Source organism: Eubalaena glacialis, chromosome 3 (genome assembly GCF_028564815.1).
Source record: "Eubalaena glacialis isolate mEubGla1 chromosome 3, mEubGla1.1.hap2.+ XY, whole genome shotgun sequence".
In the NCBI taxonomy this organism is placed as follows: domain Eukaryota; kingdom Metazoa; phylum Chordata; class Mammalia; order Artiodactyla; family Balaenidae; genus Eubalaena; species Eubalaena glacialis.
Window position 1 is genome coordinate 137,575,762 of NC_083718.1, and position 24,099 is coordinate 137,599,860.

At 38.9% G+C, this 24,099-nt stretch overlaps 1 protein-coding gene across 6 annotated transcripts in view; it reads right to left on the minus strand.

Moving 5' to 3' along the window:
* SGIP1 (SH3GL interacting endocytic adaptor 1) overlaps positions 1 to 24,099 on the minus strand; it is a 235,658-nt gene that overhangs the window by 83,459 nt on the left and 128,100 nt on the right. For all 6 annotated transcript variants that reach the window (XM_061184056.1, XM_061184061.1, XM_061184058.1 and 3 more), the window contains 2 exons: positions 22,178 to 22,232; positions 21,302 to 21,477 (listed from right to left, as the gene is read on the minus strand). In XM_061184056.1, coding sequence (XP_061040039.1) covers positions 21,302 to 21,477; positions 22,178 to 22,232 — 231 coding nt within the window. The remainder of the gene's footprint in view (positions 1 to 21,301; positions 21,478 to 22,177; positions 22,233 to 24,099) is intronic.

The window sequence follows — 24,099 nt, forward strand, 5'->3', positions numbered from 1 at the left end:
ACAAAAGTATCTAGAAGGTTGCTTAAATGAAAAAGATGATTCTACTCTCCATAACATAGACAAGAAATAAAAACCTATAGTCTTTTATACCTACTCCAGTCGATTTTACTTGTAATATTTTAGACTTTATTATTTGCCATATTTTTCCAGTTCTGTTCCATACTGATCCCATCTTTCTTAAAAATCTGTCTATATGCATGGATGCAATTTAAATGAAATTAGAAAAAAGGACACATTAATATGTATTTCTGGGCTTACATTCTTTTACTGACGAATTCATACTGTGTTTTGAGAGAAATCCAAGCACTCTTTTATATAAAGATTTAGACTTTATAATTCTTTAATGACCAGGCTAAAGTTCTTCACTAAAGAAGATGTGGGCATTTATGATTTTAGCTTTAATTTCATGTCAAACATTTCCTTCTTAAAAGCAGCATAAAATACAGCAAAGAGGGGATTAAAAGTGACACAATTTCCCCCAAGATGATTATGAGAAATAATGCAAAATAAAATGTGTATTGCAACCATATAGAGGCAGAACCTTAAATTCAATAAGCTTTATTAAGATTATAGAGAACAACACTGTTCAAAATAATTTCAATTATATAAATTCACCCAAATTAAGTCCAGTGAATTAAAAACCTATATATTTTAATCAGTAGTTCCTGTCTGTATTTTTTCTAGTAAAAGATAACATGAAAAAAAGGAACATCAAGGAACATCTGTTGAAATTCATGTAGTCACAGAAGACCCAGCTAAAAGCTATGGAAAGGTCAGACCCAGAAAACCTCAAGGTCCATAATTAAAAGTGATCTGAAACCTGCAAAATAAAAGGAATTCCAGAAGTCAAATTGAAGGGCTTTCTATACACTAATTATCACCATTAAGGAGCATAAAGCAGTTGTAGGTTCTGCTGAACACGGACAGCAAAATCATTATCCGCCAGGAGGGGAGAGCCTTTCCTTTTAAAAGTTTTACTTTACTCTTTCTCCTGTCATTTCCCAGGAACTTTGAGGCCTTTAGCATTCGATCTTTATTCTACCAATGTATAGAATTTGCTTCAAAGGCGGAAGGAAACGTTCAGTATCTGATCTTGACATATTCTGTAAGCTGCACATTCTCCATGTTAAATCACAAACTCAAAAGCTTGCAGGGCAAGGAGCAGGGGTGCTGTGCACGAGGGAATGAGAGTTTCACAAAGCTTTGGTGAAATGGCCACAACTCAGGGGCACCATGCTTGCAGCACAAAAATATGGGCCTAATGCTGCCAGATCTTCAGAGTTGTCAGAGAAGACGCATATCTTGATTTTTTTTTTAACTTCAAAGATTCTGGTTTTTAAATGGCGTTAAAATTGTTTTTAACTGCACGACCAAACAAAACATCTCTTCAGTTGTTCAGAATCTGCAGGTGGCCAATTTGTCTCTGATTGCAGACGTTTGTATCACACATAATAAGCTCTCAGCAAGTTTTTTTTAATCTACTGTTATTATTATTTCACCTGATTACTCAAACAGGGACTTTGCAATTGGTCTATTTGTTTTCTGAACAAATTTCTTGTGTTCCTAATTAAACATTAATTGCTCAATTCCTTGACTTCTCTTGACCTTCTGATGCATTCTGGAGAGGGTATTGAAAAACATTTTATTTTCCCCTCTACTTTTATTTTGATGTTCAACTTAGAGATAAGTCTTAGTTCGTATTTTGAGGCTATTTTCAAAGTGGGTATACATTACTAAGTTATGATTTGGTCACTAGAATGAAGATCTTTGGTCAGAACATTTTGCATTTCTAAAATTTATATACTTGGCTATATGAATATGCCTTCCTAAAAGAAAATACTTCAGTAAATGTCCTCACAGCACCCACAGTGTCCTTACCCCACACCAGCTTTGTTTTGTTATTTTTCTGCACAAAAGGATTAATTTAAATTCAGCTAAGTAGGCTAACTTAGTCTTTGCCAATGCGGGTGAGTGTTTTAAGATATTTATAAAAAGAAGTAACCAAACACAATCTGTCTGGCTTGTCAAAATCACTAAATAACCAACCTCAGGTTTTGAAGCTTTACAACATCCTCATTTGCTAAAATTCAGTGCTATAGGGAAACAGAGGAAAATACGTGTAAAGCCACAAAGCACCAAACAAATATTATTTTTATACAGTCTAGTCATAGCAAATTCAGTCATTCATGGTAGTGAATTTTCTAGGAAAGAATTAGAATATATGATGATTATGTTTATTATTATGGTCCTAACCAGTTTCTTATTTGCTTTCAAATGCTTCAGGGTGAAGATAATCTATCTGGCAAGCACCTATTTGATGTCCCCACCCCCGCCAACTGTTTTGTGTGTCTATATTTAAATTTGTTCCCATATCTACTACAAGTCAGATAACTGTGAATGCCTGCCAGATCCAGTAGGACTTGGTAGAGATGATCTTCTGAAATTCCATTTAGGAAGAGACACAAAGAGCCTATTACTAACCAAGATATCACTAAAAGTTGACTGGTTTGAACATCAACAACGTGGGCATTGCCAAAGAAAAATGAGGGGGGGGGAGCAGGAGAAGGACTCATCCTTAAAGGCACAGCTAACAATGCAAAGGAGTACTTGTGGTTGAAATTGCTGTAAGAACAACAGGAGGAAAACCAATGAGGAACAAAGAGTTTTTAAAGTACCACGGATAAATTTCAGACTACTTAGTCCTGTCAATATTTGAAGTGGCCAAATCTGGATAATTCAGAGGAAGATTCAGGGTCAAAGAGAATAAATGAAATTGGCAAAATACTGTTGACTGAGAAAAAAATGCACAATGTGAGAGTTGTGAGTTAAGTTTTATTTGGGGCAAAGTGAGGACTATAGCTCGGGAGACAGCATTTCAGAAAGCTCTGAGAAACTGCTCCAAAGAGGTAGGGGGGCAGGTCAGAACACATGTGATTTTGGTGAAGGGGGAGTACATGCACTCAAGCACATATTTTTTGCAGAAGGCTGCTGCTAGTCATGAGGAGCAGACATCACCATGAAGGATTTTAGTGCTTTTCTAGATACGAAGAGATGCAAAAATTGGGCTCAAAAAATCTTCTCCTGAAAATATCTAACCATCTGAAGTTCTGCCAGTTTTTCCCAGAGCACAGATTGCCTCATTCCTGATCTCCACCCTGAACTCCTTTCAGGGAGTGTTGAAGGTCAGCAGCTGCAGTGGCTCATAATTTAATCCTTGTAGAGGTAGATGGAAAGTACCAATTTATAGCTGGCAATACAAAGAAAGGTTGCTGAAGCGCACCAACGATATGTATGTCACATAGCATGTGACACAGAGTTGATTCGCAGTTACACAGAAGTGGGCCATTCAATTTAATAATAATAATAATTATAATTGTACTAATTTTATTTTTGGAAGCAACGTCATTGGGTCCATATTTTGACAAATTGTAATATTTTGATTCTGTCTGTTGTTCTTCCTGTGTCTTCTGTTCTTCCTTCCTCAAATCACATGGAATTGCTACCAGTACACTTCCTGCATGTGGTACAGAGACTGCCAGGCTTGGGTCAATGGGCAGGATGGGAGGTTTAGCAATTATTACAGCATCCACTTAGGTGAGGTCAACAGACAACCAACTACTTCTCGGTGTGTGTTAACTCGGAAACACAATATTTTCATATTTTCCACTGGAGAGGTCACGTGTGTCAGCCATGCATCAGCATCCTGGGAACATGTTCCCATAAACTAGGCAGCTGAGACAAGAACAGTGCATTTTTTTTTTTTTTTTTTTTTTTTTAGTAGATCTGTTTCATTGTTGCTCTTAAAAAAAAAAGAAAAAAAAGATGTAGGTACATCCTAACAGATCTGTACTGTCACTGAAAATTACCCTGGTGGTAAAAAGGACCATGTAAGAGGTGGTTTGCACTTTATAAAGATCTTCTTTTTCTGTCTCTGACAACTCCAGAAGGGGATAATTTTTCTGATTAATTGAAAAAAAAAAAGAAGAAAACAAGACAACTTCCCTTTCCTAGGCCAGCTTCACAAGCATCACTCAGGATGCTATCATGTTGTACATTCAAAAAAAATTTAACAAAAAAATGTTTGCCTAGCTCATGGTAAATATATGTAGCTTGACTAACCCAAGTGGAAGCTACAATAAATGAAACTTAATACTAAAATATTTGAACATATGCCTGTGATTGAGGCAGAGGTGAATCTTTACAAAATTACCCTGTGGCCCTTAATAACAGGTTTGGAAAATCACTTAGCAACCAGTTTCCTTTTATCCCCATGGGGCATAATTAGACTGTGTCCTGGTTCACAAAGGTTTGTTTTTAAAATTCAGAATCTTGTTTAGGTGTTAAACACAGTCAGTCATTAGATATGCAGATGATGAAAATGAACAGAATAAACAATGTTTGGCCAAGATGTAGAAAGGATTTGTTGTTTCTTACCGGACTTTTCCTCTAAAAGCGTAGGCATGAGGAGGAAAAATAAAGAGAAAATGAAAGAGGTGAAATGTATATTCAAGAAGATACCACTCAAGGCTCAGAATAACCTTACTTAAAGCAGCTCTCTAAGGCATGGCTTTTACAAATGCTTCCTGTGGATGTCTGATATAGTCATACCCAGGCTGCCGGCTTTATACCACCCCAAAACATGCCGCTTGGCCATATTGATTGTTTTGAGCTGTAGGCACTTGAAAACAGCAAAATCAGGAGAGGCTTTCTCTGAACAACCCTAATCTGCCTAAAGATAAATCTTCCAAAAGGAACTCAATTGTCATAAGGGTTTCACCAACCAGGAAGGACTGACGCATCATAGGAGCGGAGACCAGAAATCGACACCATATCCAGACAAACTCTCACAAACTATCATATTTCCCATCTATGCTTCCAAGGGTCCATTCATCTTCCCTAAATTACTCTCCCCTAAGAAGCCTCCATCCCTCTCCCTTTTCCTAATAAACTTATGTTCGTTTTCCTCTTATTAATTCTGTCTTTTTGCTGAAGAGTCCCAGCAGAAAACCTAAGACGGGTTGAGGTAGTTTTGCCTCCTGTCCAAGTTCAAGCGATAGAGGACATAGGTGTGGCTTCCATTTGAGCACATTCTAAGCTCTCTTTTGAATGGTTTACCTTTATCAAATAGTTTTGTACTTTCAAAATAGAGAATTATGCTTTGTAATATTGAAAGGAGCGGGAAAATTCCATGAATGCATTGCAGCCAAGCATGAAACTAAAATGTAAGATTTTCCCAAAATTCTAATCTTGTCAGGGAACCTGGTACCTAGTATATTCTCCCAAGATACTCTGGCTAGAACCATCAGTTTTTCCATCCCATCCTTCATTTGTCCCCACCCCGCATTGGGCAATGACAAATTATTTTCCTGGTGAGTGGTTCCTGGCCCCTGGGAATGCTCTTTTCTTTCCTCCACAACTGTCTTAATGAGGGCTTCATTGCTTGCTGACAGTAGTATTCCACCAACCTCCTCCATATTTCATCTCCTAAATCCATCCTTTGTACCATCCCTAGAATTATTTTCCAAAAATAGTGAAGTCAGTGTATTACTCTGCCCTGCAAAAACCTCCCTATTATTCAGAAAATATAATGCAACCTCCATTCTGTAATTTAATGCCTTCGTGATGGGCTTCAGCTTACCTTCACTCCCTCATCTTCCACTGTTGTCTGTATGAAGCCTACACTTAGCTGCAGACGCTCCTTCTCGTCTCCTGAACTTGTAGTACACTCACACTTCCCTGCCTGCTTCTCAAGCTGCTTCTTCAGCCTTGATGCCTTTTCCCTCCCTCTCAATTACCATCTTACTTATTCTTCAAGGCCAGTAATATTTCCTCTATGAGGGCCTTCCCCAAGGGCCTTTCCAATGAGAATAAATTGTTCCCTGGCATTTATCAGCCTCAGAGAAAACAGAGATACATATGGCTAGTATATATTTTTGCAGTTCTTATTTTGTTCTGTATTATTTAGATGTCTCCATTCAATTATTAGCTCCCAGTAATGGCTATGAATGGCCTCTGTCTAGCCCCAAACAGAGTGCAAGTCACACAGTAGGCACTCGAATTTTATTTTTGTGGTCATTAAAACATTATACAAATGTTTGAAGCACAGTGTCTTTTAAAATATAGAAAGATGAATTGCTCTCTGAAATAAGGCTGAATTGTATATAATATATAGCCCAAGGGATATGGCCCCAGTTGTAATGGTTCCTTCACCAGCTTCTATAAATGTTTCACTTAGCTCCTATTTAACTGTTGATCTCTCTGGCCATGAGTGACCTCAGGGGCTGATATATGTTACCAAGGCTCCAAGGAAGTGGCACAGCTTTGCACAAACATTGGTGTAGAGCTATGTGATCAGCTCTCAATGTTCTCCTATAGCAAAAAGAAAACTAGTGTTTCAGCATAACTGAGGATCAAGATAGGGCCCACATCCTAGGTGCTGCTTTCAGACCCAGGCCCTTGCTAAGTAGCACAGAAAAATGAAAATTATTAAGGTCCAGGTCCTCGATTTACAAACAGAAAGAATTTTGGGGTTAAAATCAAATAGCTTCAAAGAAGTTGTCATGGAAGGAAGTGCAAAAGTTTTCATATATTCAAATTAGCTTAACCCCTTATTTTCTGCTTGCTTTTGCGCAAGACATACTGTTCCTCAGTTCCATAGTTTGTAAAGTAGGGATGATTGCTATCTTATAGAACAGTTGTGAGGATTAAAAGATATGGATGATAGTGACAGGTAACATTCACTGAGAATTTACTATTATTGTTTTACCTTATGAGGTTGGTGTCATTATTATTTCTAATTTACCAGTGAGGAAAAGGAAGCTCAGTTGCGTTCCAAGGTCACGTGGTTACAAAGGATGAGAGTGGGACTAGATCCCAGCTTGTCTAACTCCAGAAAGCCTGGGCAGGGGTGGGCTCATGGCACAGCCCAATTCCCCTGGCCCTTACCAGCACTGGGATTTAGAAACAACAGAGCTAATAGCTTGCAGATCACAGAGCCTGGAAAATAATCTTGGATTTTTCCAATGGAAGGAGTTAAATAGGTCATGCCTGTCTATCATAGCAGGTCACAGGGAATGAACTTTTCAGAGAGTGAGCTTGTATTTTTAGGCATGGTGTCAGATCTTAGAATTAAACTCTGATTATATACGTAAATTTCTCAGCCTCTTTCTAGAATTAAGTGCATTTTATTAAATTAGAATCAGAAGAATAAACATGAACACATGAGTGATAAGGGCCCTCCCCTCCTGCCCACTCCAGGCTAGATGATGATTAAACCATCTTTATTCAATATGTTGTTTTAATTGTTAGCAGCTATCAACACCTAGGCTATGGCCGTTTGGCTTAAGGGTTTCTTCAGAATGTTAAACAACCAAAGATAAAACATGACAAAACAATTCTCCTTTGGGGAAAGCAAAGATATTTCTTGATTTAAAATGAACTAATAGGGCTTCCCTGGTGGCGCAGCGGTTGAGAATCTGCCTGCCGATGCAGGGGACATGGGTTCGAGCCCTGGTCTGGGAAGATCCCACATGCCGCGGAGCAACTAGGCCCGTGAGCCACAACTACTGAGCCTGTGCGTCTGGAGCCTGTGCTCCGCAACAAGAGAGGCCACGATAGTGAGAGGCCCGCTCACCGCGATGAAGAGTGGCTCCCACTTGCTGCAACTGGAGAAAGTCCTCGCACAGAAAAACGAAGACCCAACACAGCCAAAAATAAATAAATAAATAAAAATTTAAAAATAAATAAATAAATAAAATGAACTAATAGCATCAGAGTGATTTTTAATTATGGAAAAGATAATAAAAGAAACAAAAAAGAGATGTATACCTCCAGGTACTTGTGTTCACAGAAACAAAGTCAGTGAATTTTTGGACTGAACAATATATATACCTAAAATATAACCACTGTCTCTAAGTGCAGGGATGTTCCTGCCCTATGGCCTGAGATAATATAATTCTCCAATTTGCAAGCCTTGTTGAAAGGTAGCTCATCCTTATGATCAAGGAAGCTTTCCAAGGAGCACACAGACCCCTGCCCTCTGCGGACGGAGTCTCTCTCTGGCTGCATTATCCTAAATCACTTTCTAATGCAAGTAGTCATTCAAGTTAGGGCTTGTTGAAGCCTTCATTCTGCATGAAGGGCTAGAAATCTGCAGCATTTAAAACTGAATTCTGTTGGAGACCCAGACCAAAGCTAACTGAGGTGAATAGAGAAAATATACACCAGAGTTTCAATGATCCTTACAGGGAGATTTTGTGCTCTAAATTTACCCCTGTCCTCTGAACAAGGAACTGAGCTGTCATGGGAATTTTTGGCATCAAGTTTCATAGAGAGGGATCAAGACACAAAAAGCCAGATCTAATTTAGAAGCTTTTTAAGAGTCCACAATTGTTTAACCTTAAAAATAGGATAGCTATATTTTGAGTCTTTATATTTTAGCTAATGAGATTTTTTATAGATATAACCACTTCCTATCAGTTATGTATGAATAGTCAGGTATTCACAAGGAGCAAAAGGATTATTTATTCATCTATTAAACCATTAACTGATATTTATTGGGTACCTAATAAAGGCCAGACACTATTCTTGGTACCTTGGTGAACAAAACAATAGGAACAACAAACAAAAAACTTCAATGAGTTTTTGGGGGGCAGGGGAGGAGATAGATAATAAATAATAAATATAATAAGTAAGCAAAGTATTTAGTATTTTAGAAGACGATAAATGCAATTTTAAAAAGTAGAAAAAAATATAAGGGTTTGGGAACACCAGGGTAGAGAGTTTTGTGATTTTAAATAAGGTGGTCAGGAGAGGTCTCATTGAGAAGGTGACTTGAACAAGCACCGGAAGTTGAGAGGGAGGTGGCAGTGCCAGTATCTAGAGGAAGAGGGCACAGCCAGGGAGCCGGGAGGGGTGTAGTGAGAAGGAAGAGTGGCAGGTGTTAGTCTGGGGTCGTGGTGTCCCCACCGTGAGGGTCTTGAAGGCCACTGTGAAGACTGGCTTCACTCTGCTCCAAAGCAGGAGTTCTCAGCATGGACGTTTAGTCACTCTTGGTTGCTGAGAAGAGGCATTGATGAAACAGATGAAACAAGACCAGAAAATGCCTGGATGTGACATAAGTTGTTTTTCATTACTCTTTGGAAGCTTCTTCTGATTCCCCCTGTACCATGCTAAAAATAAAATAAAATAAAGATGGGTTTCACACGGGCTGGGAGGTAGAAAGAGAGTTTCAACTGGGCAAAACAGAATGAGACCAGTCCATCTTGCCTTCCCTCTGTGTTGGCCACTTCAGGACAAGTAGCTCAGACTGGCGTGTACAGCTCTGTACCACAGCTGTGCTGGTGGCTGCTTTGAAACAGTAGTTCTTAAGGTCCAGTTAGTGGCTGTCCTTTAGATAATATAAGAGCCAGAAGGAAACTTCACCTTCATCCTGTTTAGAAACGAAATTTCCCCCAGTCTTTGAGGAAACATTTTCTGACATAATTAATATGGGTGATTCGCACTCTAAGATTTTTTTTCTAAAACAATTACAAAGTACATTCATTGCTGTAGATTATTTCTGGCACTAAAAAAAAAAAAAATTCTCCTTTAAAGAACAAAGGGATAGATCCTTTTTTCTTATACTGTTATACTTATTTTTATACTATTATTCATACATTTATAGAAACTCTTTAGTATAAAAATAAATATAACAGTGTAAAAAGATAATAAAGTATCTACCCTTTATTCTCAAGGTCATGGACACTAAGTGACTGAAATCTGAGATGAGAAAACAGACATCTCATTAAGATGTATGGGATTAGGGGAAGAGAATTATGACAAAAAACCGGCAGCCACAGAAAAGGACACATTAACAAACGTTAGAAAAGAACCTACAGGTAACTCCTATAAGAGAAGAACAGTTATTGTTCATACTGATCATCCATCTGATAATGAAGAAAAACTTGGTTGAATTGAAGGGGAAAAGATAAAAAATTTTCTCTCTTTATAAAATAATGCGAGGGATATAAGTTGCCTTATATCCCAGTGAAACACCAAGTTCCGTATATTTCCCACAGTGAAGAGCATCCTTCTGTTCTATCAACCAACAAATTTTGTTTTGTTTTGTTTTGTTTTTGGCTGCACCACGTGGTTTGTGAGATCTTAGCTCCCCAACCAGGGATTGAACCGGGGCCCTGGCAGTGAAAGTGCCTACTGGACCGCCAAGGAATTCCCAGCCAACAAGTATTTTCTAAGTACCTATTACATGCCATTCAATGTCCTAGACTCTAGAGGAAAGGCCCCATTAAGGCAGGAGTAAGAACCTATAACTTCTGGGTGCAGGATGAGTTGTCATTAACCCAACATTTGCTGAATTATTCATAAGTTATGTTTCTGTTACAAACTTATTTTCCAAAATGATTGCTTCTTTACAGGGCCCATTCTACCCCAAATACACCATTAGCTAATAAAAATGGTTTTAAATTCAACTCTACACTGGTAGGACTAACACAACCAAGGCAGAAGACCTTAAAGATAGAAAAATTAGCCTTTTTGATTATAATTAGCATTGTAATTAAAAGATTAAAAGCATATAATTCAAGAATTTGCTACCTCTGGTTGAGGACATCCTAACATTTTTATGTATGTCAATATTGTGAGTCTATTGTTTCATTCAATTAGATTTTAAGTTGGTAACAGAAATTGAGGGTTAAGGTCTCCGACCCTGGTGTTCATGTTTCTGGAACCCCCAATCAGATTAGGTTGTCTGAGATAGAAGAACACAATGAAGAATCTGCAGTTATGCAAGGAAACTCTAACTCTTACATCTCACAAAGGGAAGCAAAATACCAGGTATTCAGAGGGTACAACCAATATTAGTTGGAGAAATAATAACAGAGGCAATCCAGATTGAATTAATATCTTGCTCATTTTCAAGGAGATCAAAACAACATACAACAGCTCAGGGATTTCTTCTTACCATCGTAGGCTGGGCATAAGGGTTTGGAAAAATGATATTTTAATTTTAAATGTCAGGGAATGGAAGCAACAGAGAATTCCCTAAGAAAAACTAGTTAGTAATGAAGGAAAGAACATACACATATCAGATATGAAACAAATTCTCCTGTGAATAAGTCGCATGGCTTACTATAATGCAGGAAAGAGAAGAATATATTTTGAAAAAGGAAGATCCCACCCATCTCCCCATCTATCCTTCTCTATAAGGCCTGGAAAAAAAGAGATACATCTCATGTGCCAACTCCAGATGATTTTGGCCAGGCTGCTTGCAGCTCTGTCTAGAGAGGGCTTCTCAGACTACATCTGGGATGTGGGATCTAGTCGCAATGTCTGCTGAGGGTTTGGAAGGGGAGTGGCAGTTTATATGCTTCATGCTTGACATCCCTGATCCAATCCCAACCCGAATCATGTTTGATGCGTTGAACCCAAGCTGAGCCTCTCCCCTCCAACTCGTTGCACTGGAGGTCTGGGCTAAGCGCTTAGCATCAGAATGCATGCAATCTTTACCCTCCCCTTGCACCGTGCAGAGTTTCTACCAGGAGCGAATGCCAGTGTGTAGGAGACTGGAGCTCTCCTCCCCCACCGATGACTCTTTGTTTTTACTGAACTCAATGGGGTGCTGAACCTTCTGCCCAAGTGAGGACAGGAAAGGGTGTGGTGTTACCAAGCAGCAGCAAATTCAGGGATTTTGCTCGCTGGCAGGCTAATTTGGGGGTGGGGGGGGCCACCTGGAATAGGCAAACAGCACCAGACTGTCCTCAATTAAAAGCTATCTCCCCCTCCCCAGATTTTTTGATTAAATAACTCCGTTATGGATGGCAACTCTCCAGGAACAAGATTAAACTAATTGCCCCTTCATAACTCCATGTCAAATTCTTTAATTCCTTGTATCACTGAATTTTGCAGGGGAAAGAGAGGAGGCACTAGCACACATGCCAGGCTAGGTCAACTCCTACTCTCTCATCATTTCTATCAGCCCTCTTCTCCTTGACTTTGCTCAAGTCCTCCCTCGCTATTTTTATTCTCTTTCTTCCTCCCACAAGTCTCTGAACTTAAGGAAGAGAGAAATGGAGCTGAAAAGGGAACCGATACTTATAGAGCCCCTTCCTAGGTGATAGGCACCGAAGTGGGCATTTTGCAACATTAATCTCATGTCATCTTTACATCAGTCCTGAGAAGGTAGGCATTACTGTTCCCATTTTACAGACTTGGGAACTGAGATGCTGAGTTAGGGAGCTTGCCCATGGACAGAGAGATAATAAGATACAGACTCAAAAGCCTGTGTTCTCTCTACTTAACCAATGGGCTTCAAGAAGTCCTCTCTTTCTTGGTCCCCTTGCTATATCATCAACCTGCCCCTAAAACAGAGCACTTCCCACAGAGATTCTTGGGCCAGAATATGCACAGCAGAGTATTAAAGTTGAGAGGAATTTAAAAATAATTGAATCACAGACCCTGATTCAATGTAGATGAGAAAATATACTGTGTTTTTAACTTGGCAGAAAGGAGGCAGATGCTGGAGTTCAAGTCCTGGCCCTCGAAACTTCAGCTGCCTCTTGATCTTTCGGAGTTGATGTCTTCCGTAAAATAAGGTGAGCACCATCTCCCTGCCTACTTAACAGTGTAGCTGGCTCATTACATCTTTCTGATCATGACAGCTTTTGTAAAACATGAACCATTATTATAATGAACCATCGATATAAAAAATGCTTGCTGATTGATTGATTAGGGGAACTGAAATATATGAGTCATATAAAAATAAGGTGTCTTTCTTTAACATTTAAAACAAAGGTGACACAGCAGCAATTAAGCCTGACTGACCTATCAGCTCAGCCTTGCTCTCTTGTCACGTGGAACACAGGAGAGAGTGTATGTAGAGTGACATGGGCTCTTTAGGCACCATTATAGTGATAGCCTTCAAAGGGTTTGTGAGTAATCAGAAATTATTTGTAAAATGTTTTGTATGAGTTAATGAAATTTTAATTTTTTCCTCTGGAAAGAGAAACAGTAGCTTTCATCAAAAGTAATATAATAGAGTGGGTATATATACAATGGAATATTACTCAGCCATAAAAAGAAATGAAATGGAGGTATTTGTAATGAGGTGGATGGAGTTAGAGTCTGTCATACAGAGTGAAGTAAGTCAGAAAGAGAAAAACAAATACAGTATGCTAACACATATATATGGAATCTAAGGAAAAAAAAAAAAAAGGTCATGAAGAACCTAGTGGTAAGACGGGAATAAAGACACAGACCTACTAGAGAATAGACTTGAGGATATGGGGAGGGGGAGGGGTGAGATGTGACAGGGTAAGAGAGTGGCATGGACATATATACACTACCAAATGTAAAATAGATAGCTAGTGGGAAGCAACCGCATAGCACAGGGAGATCAGCTCGGTGTTTTGTGACCACCTAGAGGGGTGGGATAGGGAGGGTGGAGGGAGGGAGATGCAAGAGGGAAGAGATATGGGAACATATGTATATGTATAACTGATTCACTTTGTTATAAAGCAGAAACTAACACACCATTGTAAAGCAATTATACTTCAATAAAGATGTTTAAAAAAAAAAAAAGAGTTCTGAATTGGAAACCAGAACTTCTGAGTTTAAATCTCAGCAACTTCACTTACTAGCTGTGACATCCTGGGTGAGTTAATTAATTCTTCTATGTCTCAGTGTTCTCATCTGTAAAATGAGGGTAATGATAGTACCTATCTCATAGTGTGGTTGTGAGGATAAATGAATTAACATATATGAAGCAACTGAAACACAATCAGTAAGCAAATTTTCATAGCTGCCAACCAGCAACGCCATCGCCATCATAAGTTCTCTAAGTGGTCTCTGGCCTTAAGGATGTTTATGAGTAGTCACCATGAGACACACTCCATTGTTCCGATTAAAAATAGCTATCATTTACTAAGCAACTCCTTTGGGCCTTACATAAATATACTTACAAAGTACTAAGTACTTTACATGCACTACTTCCTTAATTTTTATAAGGATCCTATGAGGTGAATAGTATTATTAAAATGATTTTACACCTGATTAAGCCTTGACTGGGGCTTAGAGGTTTAAGTAACTTACCCAGGATCATGTGCATAATGAATGCAGAGCCAGAATGCAAACTTAGTTCTGACTTATCCCAGAGCAAAAATCTGTAATCAGTATAGAACTAAATGCTTCTAATTAAGGACAACTTCTCAAGGTAAGTCAGCAGTGATCCTCGACTCACCAAAGAACAAAAGTAAAGGAATCAACGGCAGCTCATGACACAAGGAAAAGATGATATTGCACCAAGAATTAAAATAAAGCATCTGTCTTTTCAATTCCAGGAAAGCTATGAGAGCCACAGGATTCAAAGTACCTAGTGAGCAAAGCATGTCGCTGAAGATGTGTCCCTGTGGGTTCTGGAAGAAATGGAGATGTCTACCTCTGAGATCCTGAGAGGGGTGAGGAAGTCAGGAGACTGTGAAATGGAGGCCAGAGGGGAAGCTGACCACATAGGTCCACATATTCAATCAGGACTGAGTGAAGACAGGCAGGTGTTTGGACCACAAGGGGACGTTCAACCTCTGTGTGCTGCTTGTGACATCAGCTATACATTGTTTTCTGATAAGCTTGTAGTTAGTTAGCACGAAGGTTGGACAAAGTGTGTCCAATATTTCTGATGCTAGCTCTCAGTGCCTGCTACATAGAAAGTGCTTACCAAATATTTGGTGAATTGATTCGAAGAGGGCTGGAAAATGATGTCATTTCTCCACGAAATAAATTTGGTGGGGATGCACAATGTAGGATCCCATTGGGAATGCTAGCCTTCAGTACGGTCTCCTGAAGAAGCACCACACTTATTCAAGGGATTTTGTTAAAACAAAATTAGGAATGCTAAAACAGGAATGCTTCTGGAATGAGCTTCAAAACCAATCCACAGGCATCACAAAATAAGTTATTTTATTAACACATTTTCCCAGTTTGATACTCAGAGTAATTACTGGTGTTGGCTCTAAATGACTTTTGGTCATTTGGGTTTCCTGATTTATCACCATTAATGATATTCTTAAAAATATGCCCCAGGCTCTGCAGACAATTCTAACAAGAACAATCAAATAATCCCTAAATGTAGCATCTGAGTGCTTTCTATATTAACTCATGCCACCCTTACAATAGCCCTGTGAAGTAGGTATGGGAGTTATCTTCACCTACTAATGAAGAAACCATGACTCAGGTTTTGTAACTTGCGCAAAGCAACCCCAGGTAAGAGGCAGAGCCCAGTTGTTTGAGTAATTGTGACATCATTGGAATAAGTGTCTATTTGTATCTCCCTCAAATTATCTTAAAGGGAATTAATGGTACTCCATTGTGTATTGAATTTTCATTTTGTTGTTTTTATAAGGGCATATTTCTTTATAGTCCAATCTTGCACCCGTTAATTTATTTAGCCCCTCTGAGAAATTTTTACTTTTTAAGGACAAAACCACTTGTGGAAGATATAATAGAGGTTTGCTTCTACCCTGAATGTAAGGAGTGTGGTACCAAGGGAAGCAGATAGCAGAACTCTTTATCTCATATCTCTGCTTCTATCTTCTCCTTTAAAGGAAAGATCTTTACATTTTATTAGCAGAAAGAGATGGACTACCGTGTAAGGTAGGTGTTCATTTATTCCCATTTTAGATGTGAAGAAACTGAGACTCAAATAGGTTGAAGAAACTTGCCTAAGTTTGCAAGAGGTTGAGTTCAGGTGTATCAGATTCTAATATCTTTCCTGTAAGATAAGCTGGCACTGTATGCTAGGTCCTTCAGGGGTTAAGTACAAAGTTTCTATTTGTGTTTAAAGAAATATCAATCACAAATGTCTAGTATGGAAAAAATTGATTTAGAAGTAGTTCTTCTAAAAGGTGGAGATTTGGTTCAAAATTAAAGTCTAAGATAGGCAAGAGACTGCCCAAACCTCTTTAACTGAATTCAAGACTTGAGATACAGATACATTATAATCCAGGATATGAAAAGACAGAATGCTTTTAGGGCAGGGGACTAGAAATGGAGGAGCAAAGCCATGCCTCTCAATAAAGGGTCAAGAGTCAGATTAAAAAATATGTATATACAAATATAGATAAATACATACATACATACCTACACACATACTAGTGTGATGGTTAATTTTATGTGTCAACTTGATTGGCTATCAGGTACCCAGATTAAACATTATTTCTGAGTGTGTTGTGAGTGTGTTTCCACATAAGATTAGCATTTGAACTGGTGACCCTCCCCTATGTGGGTCAGCATTATCTAATCTATTGAGGGTCTGAATAGAAAAGAGGTGGAGGAAGGAGGAATTCACCCCCCTTTTCTGCCTCATTGTTTGTGCTGGGACACACCTTGTCATCTTCTGCCCTCAGACTGGAATTTGCACCATCAAGTGGCTCTCAGGCTTGAGGCTCAGATTGAATTATTCCACCAGCTTTCCTGGGTCTCCTGTTTGTGGACAGCATGTTGTGGGACTTCTCAGCCTCCATAATCACGTGAAGCCAATTTCTTATAATAAATCTATCATCTATCATCTCTCTCTCTCTCTCTCTCTCATCTATCTATACAAATATATACATATATCCTGTTAGTTCTGTTTCTCTGGAGAACCCTGAACAATACAACCAGTAATAAAGAAACAAAAAACTGCAAAGTACTATGTACGCATCAGGTACTGTTACTAGGATATTCTGTGTGCTTTCTTCATTCACTCATTTATTGAATAACTATCTGTATGCCCAATGTGTGCCATTTACTGTGCTAAGCACAGGGAACAAAAAGTCAAAGAAGATTTGATCCTGCCAGAGACCAGCCATAATCTACAGAAAAATTCCATAAGGACCATTATTATCCTCACTTTACAGAAAAGGAAATAGAAGCTCAGAAGAATTATGGGGCTTATCTAAGGTTACACAGGTAGAACATGGCAGACCTGGGTATTATTATATGGCTACCTCCTATTAACCCAAGATTCTAGAAGAAATTATTTATACAAATGGCCAGAAAGCACTTGGAAAAGAATGTGGTAACAAGAGGTGCCAAAATGTGCCATGCAGATTTGTCTTCAGAAGGGTTTCTCCCACAGCTATTAGGAGTGCTACTGGCAGACAGCCTTCAGCTGTCAACACTTCAGGATCTGACTCAGCTGCAGAGAGCCACCTTGGCGAAGGTCGTGCCCCTTCTTAGCCTGCCCATATTGGAGCACTAGCAGTATAAAGGTTATCGATCTCAGCTGAACCCAGGACAACCCGGAAGGGTCATTCTAGCTCACAAGTTCCCCATGTGATTAGCTTAGGCTGTTGTTGGATGTGCAAAACAGCTTAACTTCTCCCTCTGCCCACCCTACCCCACAGGTATTGAGCCCAACATCCTGCACACTAAACTTGGAGTTGGAGTCAGCATGCTGCACGGAAAACCTGTTGAGAAAAGGAGGGACTCTGTCCTTTTTTCATCCTCCAAAGAGCACAACTATAACATGAACAAAAGTTACACAGAGACAGCATTTGGGTTTAATAAATTTCTTTCAACAATGAAACAGCCTTCCTCAAAAAGCAGTGAACTTTGTAAGATAGAAGGAGCACTATTACTGTTGGAGGCGTCTCTATCAACCAAATAAGTTGGTATTTTACTTAAATTTGTTTCTTTTCATCCTTCTGCTGGCTAGCACATAGCATAACATAACTGGTATTTAGAAATTAGTGATTAGAATTCTCTAAAAGGAAACTTCCTAGTTTCAATAGGTTCTGGGAATAATTTTAAGATAGATGGGGGGGGGGGGGAAATCCCATTTTCCAATAACTCCCCAAATTTATCTGAGATTATTTAAGATATAGTGGCACAGAAACTGTGCCAATATCTACCAATATCCATTCACTCCTTTATCTTTTAGTAACAGAACCCTGAATTTTAGCTGGTTATATGTGTATCCAGACAAAGACTACATTTCCCAGACTCCCTTCCAGCTAATATGGTCATATGACTAAATTATGGCCAATGGGATCTGGGGGGCAGTGATGGGTACAACTTCTGAATTAAACACTGAAAAGAAACCACTTGCCTCTTATTTTCTCTTTCCTCCATCCCAAGGCTGGAACATGGAGGTGTTTCATGGTGGTAAGGCACCAGCATCCTTGAAAAGGTAGAGCAATAATACAGAAAGTTCCTGGGTTCTTGAACGACCCCTGGAGCAAGACTCTATTACCCATCTGGACTGCCTACCAGCTTTGACTCTTTTGTGGGATAGAAATAAACCATCCATTTTTTTAAAGCCATGACTATTTTGGTTTCTGTTAAAGCAGCTCTACCAATATTCTAACTCATACAGATCCCAAATCAACAACTAAAACCTGGGTGATTTTCCTTCTTTACCATATCAGCATGATATCTTACTAGGAGACCACAGCATGATAAGAATAGAAATTAACATCTTTTGCCTGTGAGTTGACCTCTGCATCCTCCTGTCTTCTTTTTTGGTGCTTGGCCTTGTCCTGGCCCATACTATACTTGATTTCTATATAAAAATCAAGGGCCCAGGTGAGATCTGGACTGGAATTATGTTTATTTGTCTGTAGAGTAGGATTTTTGCCAGCAGTTAAAACCCTGATTTTCTATGTTGCTGAAGCTTTGTTTTGGGGAGGAGTAATTTTCAGATAGGTTTGTTTATACTGTATATACACATAGACATATATGACACATTCATACATCCATTCATTCATTTCATTCATTTATCGAGTCATTTGACCATGATGTGTATACAGGAAAGCTATCCAAATAAAATGAAAATCAATTCATGATAAGAGATATCAAATGGGTTACAATTCATTAATACATATTCACAGATAGATGAAAAGAACAAGTGAAACACAACTTTATCTTAAAATTCTTCAAAAGAAATAGAAATCAGTAATTCAACATAAGACATTGTTATGAGTAGCTTACCATTTGGAATTTTCTTTATTTCTAGTAGTGTAACAATTGATGCTTTTGTAGCATAAGAACCATAGCCTAAATGAAATATTCTGATATATCATTAACTGGTGTAGGTCCTATTTCTCTTTTTGTACCTGAATTAAGTGTAGATGTGTGAACGTCTGATTGCTTGGCTGGAAACATCTAAAGCTGTACAAAGCATTCCTCATTTTTATCATGGCACTAACTGGATTTCAGAAGGTTATTTCTATTTATCCAGTTCTGGAGATAAAGTTCTACCTATGTCATTTGTGAAATATACCTATATTTGGTTATGGGTTATCTAGAAGAGGGCATAGATTCTAAAGCCAAGAATATGTTTTCAGTCCAATCTCTCTTTACACTTATGTTTATCCAGAAACGTGCCTACCTTTCCCTAAAGCAGCAATCACAGCTCATTTTCTTACAGTAAATGTCAAAAATCACAACTCTTTGGGAATCATAGTAATGAGACAGCCAGGTTCCCACATTAGAGGGAACCAGCTGGGAGTGTGGAGGCACTAGTGGGGGGGATCCCTTGGTTTGTGGGGCTGCAGGTCTGCAGGAATTGCCTAACCCTGGGAATACTTCTCTGGGTGTCTCCATCTAGTTTTAACATTGTTTCCCTAACATCTTTTTGTCAGTCTCAGCCACATCATGTCAATATATCACTTTAAAAACTGGTGTTGGGAAGAGCTCAGAGTGACAACCACTCTCCTTGCTGTACCCTCATTATCTGGTTGGAGGAATGACTTGGGCAGGCATATTCGTTTTGATAGAAGGGACTTCTCCTTTCCAAGACTCAACTAGCTTTCAGCAAATATATCCCACGTGTCTGGGATCGTTCTAATAAGTTTTCTTTCACAGAAATTTGTTCACTGAATCCCATGAACTTGCCTTCTTACACTTATCCTGGTAGCTTTCAAATGACCATTAAGTTTATTACACTCTATAGAGAAGTGGATAAAAACTGGTTTCAGGCATTGAAATAAACTTTTACAATTGATAAAAAATGATTTAGTAAGTAAAAAACAACTTGAAAGATGTTAACTGAAAAGTGAAAGTGTGTACAGTTAAAATGCCCCTATTACTAGAAATCACCTGTATTGTAGACCAACATGTGAATTTAAAATCTGTACCCTCCATGGCAGAAGGGAAAGAAAACTAATACATGTTATGCCTCCCTTTTCAAGAAAACGTCTTAAGATGGCAAGTGGGTATATGATTAAAAATTACCTGAAATATCATTTGCTGTGGTTGACTACTATTAGCAATCATGTTAGTTGACTCTAACCGTAGTGGTAAAGGCCATTATAAGCACTAAGCACTAAAGAAGGCATCTTTATAGACTTTATTCATCCCAGGCAGGCAAACATTTATTCCCAAAGGATGGGTGATTACAACTCCTTTAGAAAGGTTAGTAGAGATATTCCAGAAGCATCTCAAAAATGGTTCAGCATTTCTTAACTACCTCGTTCATGGGAAATGCTGCAGGGAGAGCACATTTCTCTAAAGAAGATGCCAAGAAGCCAAGAACATATTAGCTCCTAGTATGAGGGCCTTCATCTGCTCTTCACAGCTATTTTTAGAAAACAATTGCAGCATTTATCAAGTACTACAGAGAAAACATTGTAAATGTTGGAACTCAGAATGCAGCAATTAGAGAAATTTAATAGATGAGAATTGGAGAAGGAAGTACAACTTGTAGAGAAATACGAATTTGATTAATATAAATAAGGCATACCTGTATCTGAGGTGCCTAAATGATGAGATTATTTAAGACAACTTGATAATAAAATATAATGAAGCTTATGAGTTTTAATATCTTTTTAGACTATGATCTATGATGTTAGATTAATATTTCTTTTTGAAGCATTAGCGATGAAAAGGGTTTTTATTTTCCTAAAAAAAAGCAATTTTCTTGGTTTTCTTTCCATGAGTTTTTATGTGTTACATCATAAAAGGCGACATTAAGATGTGTTTTTAAAAATCGCTGTTAGTAAATTTGTAAACCTCATATTGTTTTTAATTGTTTCAGGAGTAAGTCTGGATAATCTTTATGTTATTTTTTCCTTCTTTGAAAAATGCTTGCAGGAAAATGTCAAAAAGAAATGTGATCCCGTGCATTTTTACCATTTTGAAAAGCACAGAAACTGCAATATAAAATGAGCATAACTTTCCATGGCTAGAACGAGCTGCTTCAGGTTTATAGACTTCATAAAATGGTGACCATATGCAGCCTTCAGTTTAAGTTTCTGATCTACTTAACGTGTATGGGCAGAGCACAGCTCTCTGTCCAACCTCACCAAAACTTGAAATAAAAACCACTCACCACTGGTGATGGGGAAAGTGCAATGTTGCCTATTGATGCCTTCAGTTCATCTACAGTTGCAGCGTTCTTAAGAATGTCTTTAGCTTGCAATGGCTTAATCTTGATATTAAACTTCTTGTGTGATTCTTCTTCCTCTTCCGATTCGCTTGAAGAATAAAAGTGCTTTCCTTTGGTAGGTAAAACACAGTTAAAGATACGTAACTCTTTTTTTCTGCTGGGAGGCAATGATGAGTATAAGACATGAGTGATTGCACATAGAGGCAGCAGAAGTATCCTTAGATGGTAGAAAGTCAAAGCAAAACAAACAAAAATCAAAGGGTAAAGCAGGAAAGAGAATTTATTCACCTTTCCTTGGAGCAGGATTAAGGATGGTGAATTTCAAGGAGCAATGGTTACAAAGTTGGCCATTTGTGTCACACTCAGCACACACAGTGACAGGCCCACGGGAACTTCCTCTTACTGTGGAGACAGGAAGGCCACTCTACGGACGATTTGTGATGACTTTAACTGCTTCAGAGTGTGACCTGCTCTGACCAGAGATGGTTTGCAGGCAAAGCACAAGTCAGAGCTATTTTCCAGCTACCATTAGTGGCGTTGTCATATCAGATTTCAGCAGACAACCCAGTACCCACAATTTGTACAACTGTTTTTCAGCACAATTTTTCTCTTTTCTCCTCTCTCTCTCTTTTCTATGAATAGAGCAAGGCAAAATGTCTGCTTGTTAGTGATCAGGCTGTTCTCTGTGCTGTTTATTCATCTCTAATACGAGGGACAACAGGACTTGAGAAACTTGGGTTTCGGCACCTTTTCAATACAAAATTTATCACCCTGCTGAGAGCAAATGAAAATGAAAATGAAAATATAAAGAAAGGATATAGCCGGGTTCCTCAGGTCTGATGCTGTAGCCTTCTTCATCCAGCTCTGGCGAGTTCTACAAAATACAAGTGCACATTAAGCAATTACTATCCTGACAATGATAAAGGAATTATTCATTTTCCTTCAAGAGTCTTCCAGTTAAGGATATAGACTTGTCTCTTGTTTTGGAGGTGAGTGCTGGGCCCTATATGTTTAGATATTTACTCACGGATATTTGGAGAGTCTTCCTATTGGGAAAATAAACTAGGAATCAACTGTCAATGAAAGAAAACATTCAAACAGAATTTATCATGCATTTCCTGTAAGCCAAAGACCATGCTGAGCAACATGGCAGGGATACAAAATGCAAATTATCTTTCGTCTGTATCCTGGTAAGCAAAAGTTCAAAAAAATGCGAAACATGAAACATCAGTGATAGGAGTTTGAAAGGAGAGGAAATTTGTGAGGTTTGGGAGAATTAGGGAGTCTGTGTGTACCTTTCAGGCCAGATGGAGAGGAGAGGGGAGTCGGTGGTGAGGAAGAGCCTGTACCGAGACACCAAGGCAGGAATGGACAGTATGATTCCCGTGGGGAAAGGGAGAGGCAAGGGTGACAATGACAGGACTGGAAAGGAAGCTGTATGGTGGGAGACCATGGAAAAGAAGACCACAGCTGGGGGCTGGGGGGGGCAACATGCTGGGGGAAGAGTCTGGACTTGATATGGCTACTGCAGCTTCTCAATTAAGGTAGGACACGCTGCAAGCAGAATCTTAAGGTGTTGGAAATATGCTTCAGGATATATTGGGGACAGAAGAAACTGGAGAAAGGAAAACTAATTCAAGAGGCTTGCATCAATTCAGGTGAGATGTGCTAAGTAAACGACCAAGTTGTTGGTGGTGGGAAGGGATGAATCAGGGACATTTGGAAGGACAAATTGTTAGTTCTTAGTAACAGATTGGTCATAGGAGAAAAAGAAGATGGAAGGTTCAAGAAGGCTCCAAGATTGCTATCCTCAAATTCTGGGAGTACTCCTGGCTGAACTCGTTCTAACAGAAGGCAAGTAACATTTTTAGGAAAAAGACAGGAAAGATAAAAGATAGTTTGCATGACTGGGATTAGAGTTATCATATTTTAGTTCCTATTATATGATAAGTATTGTGACCCACGCTTTATTTTACTGACCCTTCATAACAATCATATGCAGAAAGAATTATCCCATTCACCAAGGAGGAAACTAAGAGGAATTAGACGCCATTTCTCAAGGAAACACACCCAGCAAATGGTAGACCTGGGCCTTGATCCCAGGTATTTTGCGGCTCAACTCTATGCCTGAGAGAGGAAAAGGGTACAGAGTTCAAGGGCAGCCTCTTGAAGTTGAGGTCATAGGCCTGGAAGTAAAGAAGACAGAGCTGGAGAGAGAGATTTTGGAGCCACTGAAGCAAAAGACATACCATGACCATGGAGAGAGAAGAGGGCCTGAACGCCATGGAAAAGCTGCCATTTATTGGGCATTTATTTTCTCCCTCTGTCCTTTCAGTACTCAAAGCTACTTTTAAAATGCAAGTGTATTAAAGTTACTTTCCTGCTAAAAACCTGTCCCTGGATTCTCACTGCACTTAGAATAATAGTCAGCACCACTGTGTAGCCCACAAGGCCCTGCCTGATTCTCACAAGGCCTTCTTCCCATATTAATGTTTATGATTTGATTGCTGCAAGCTCTTTCCCACTTCAGGGTCCTCATAAATGTCCTTCTCCCTGCCTGGAAGTCTCCTCCCTCAAATGTGCAGTCAGTTAAACCCTACTTAAACTTTAGGGCTTTGCCTGAAGGCCACATACTTCCCTAGGCCTTCCTTGCCAAAAACACGATGATATAATCTATTAAGAATAAAACCTTTATTATTACTTAGAGAAAGTGGAGTCTAGTGTATAATTACAAACACAAT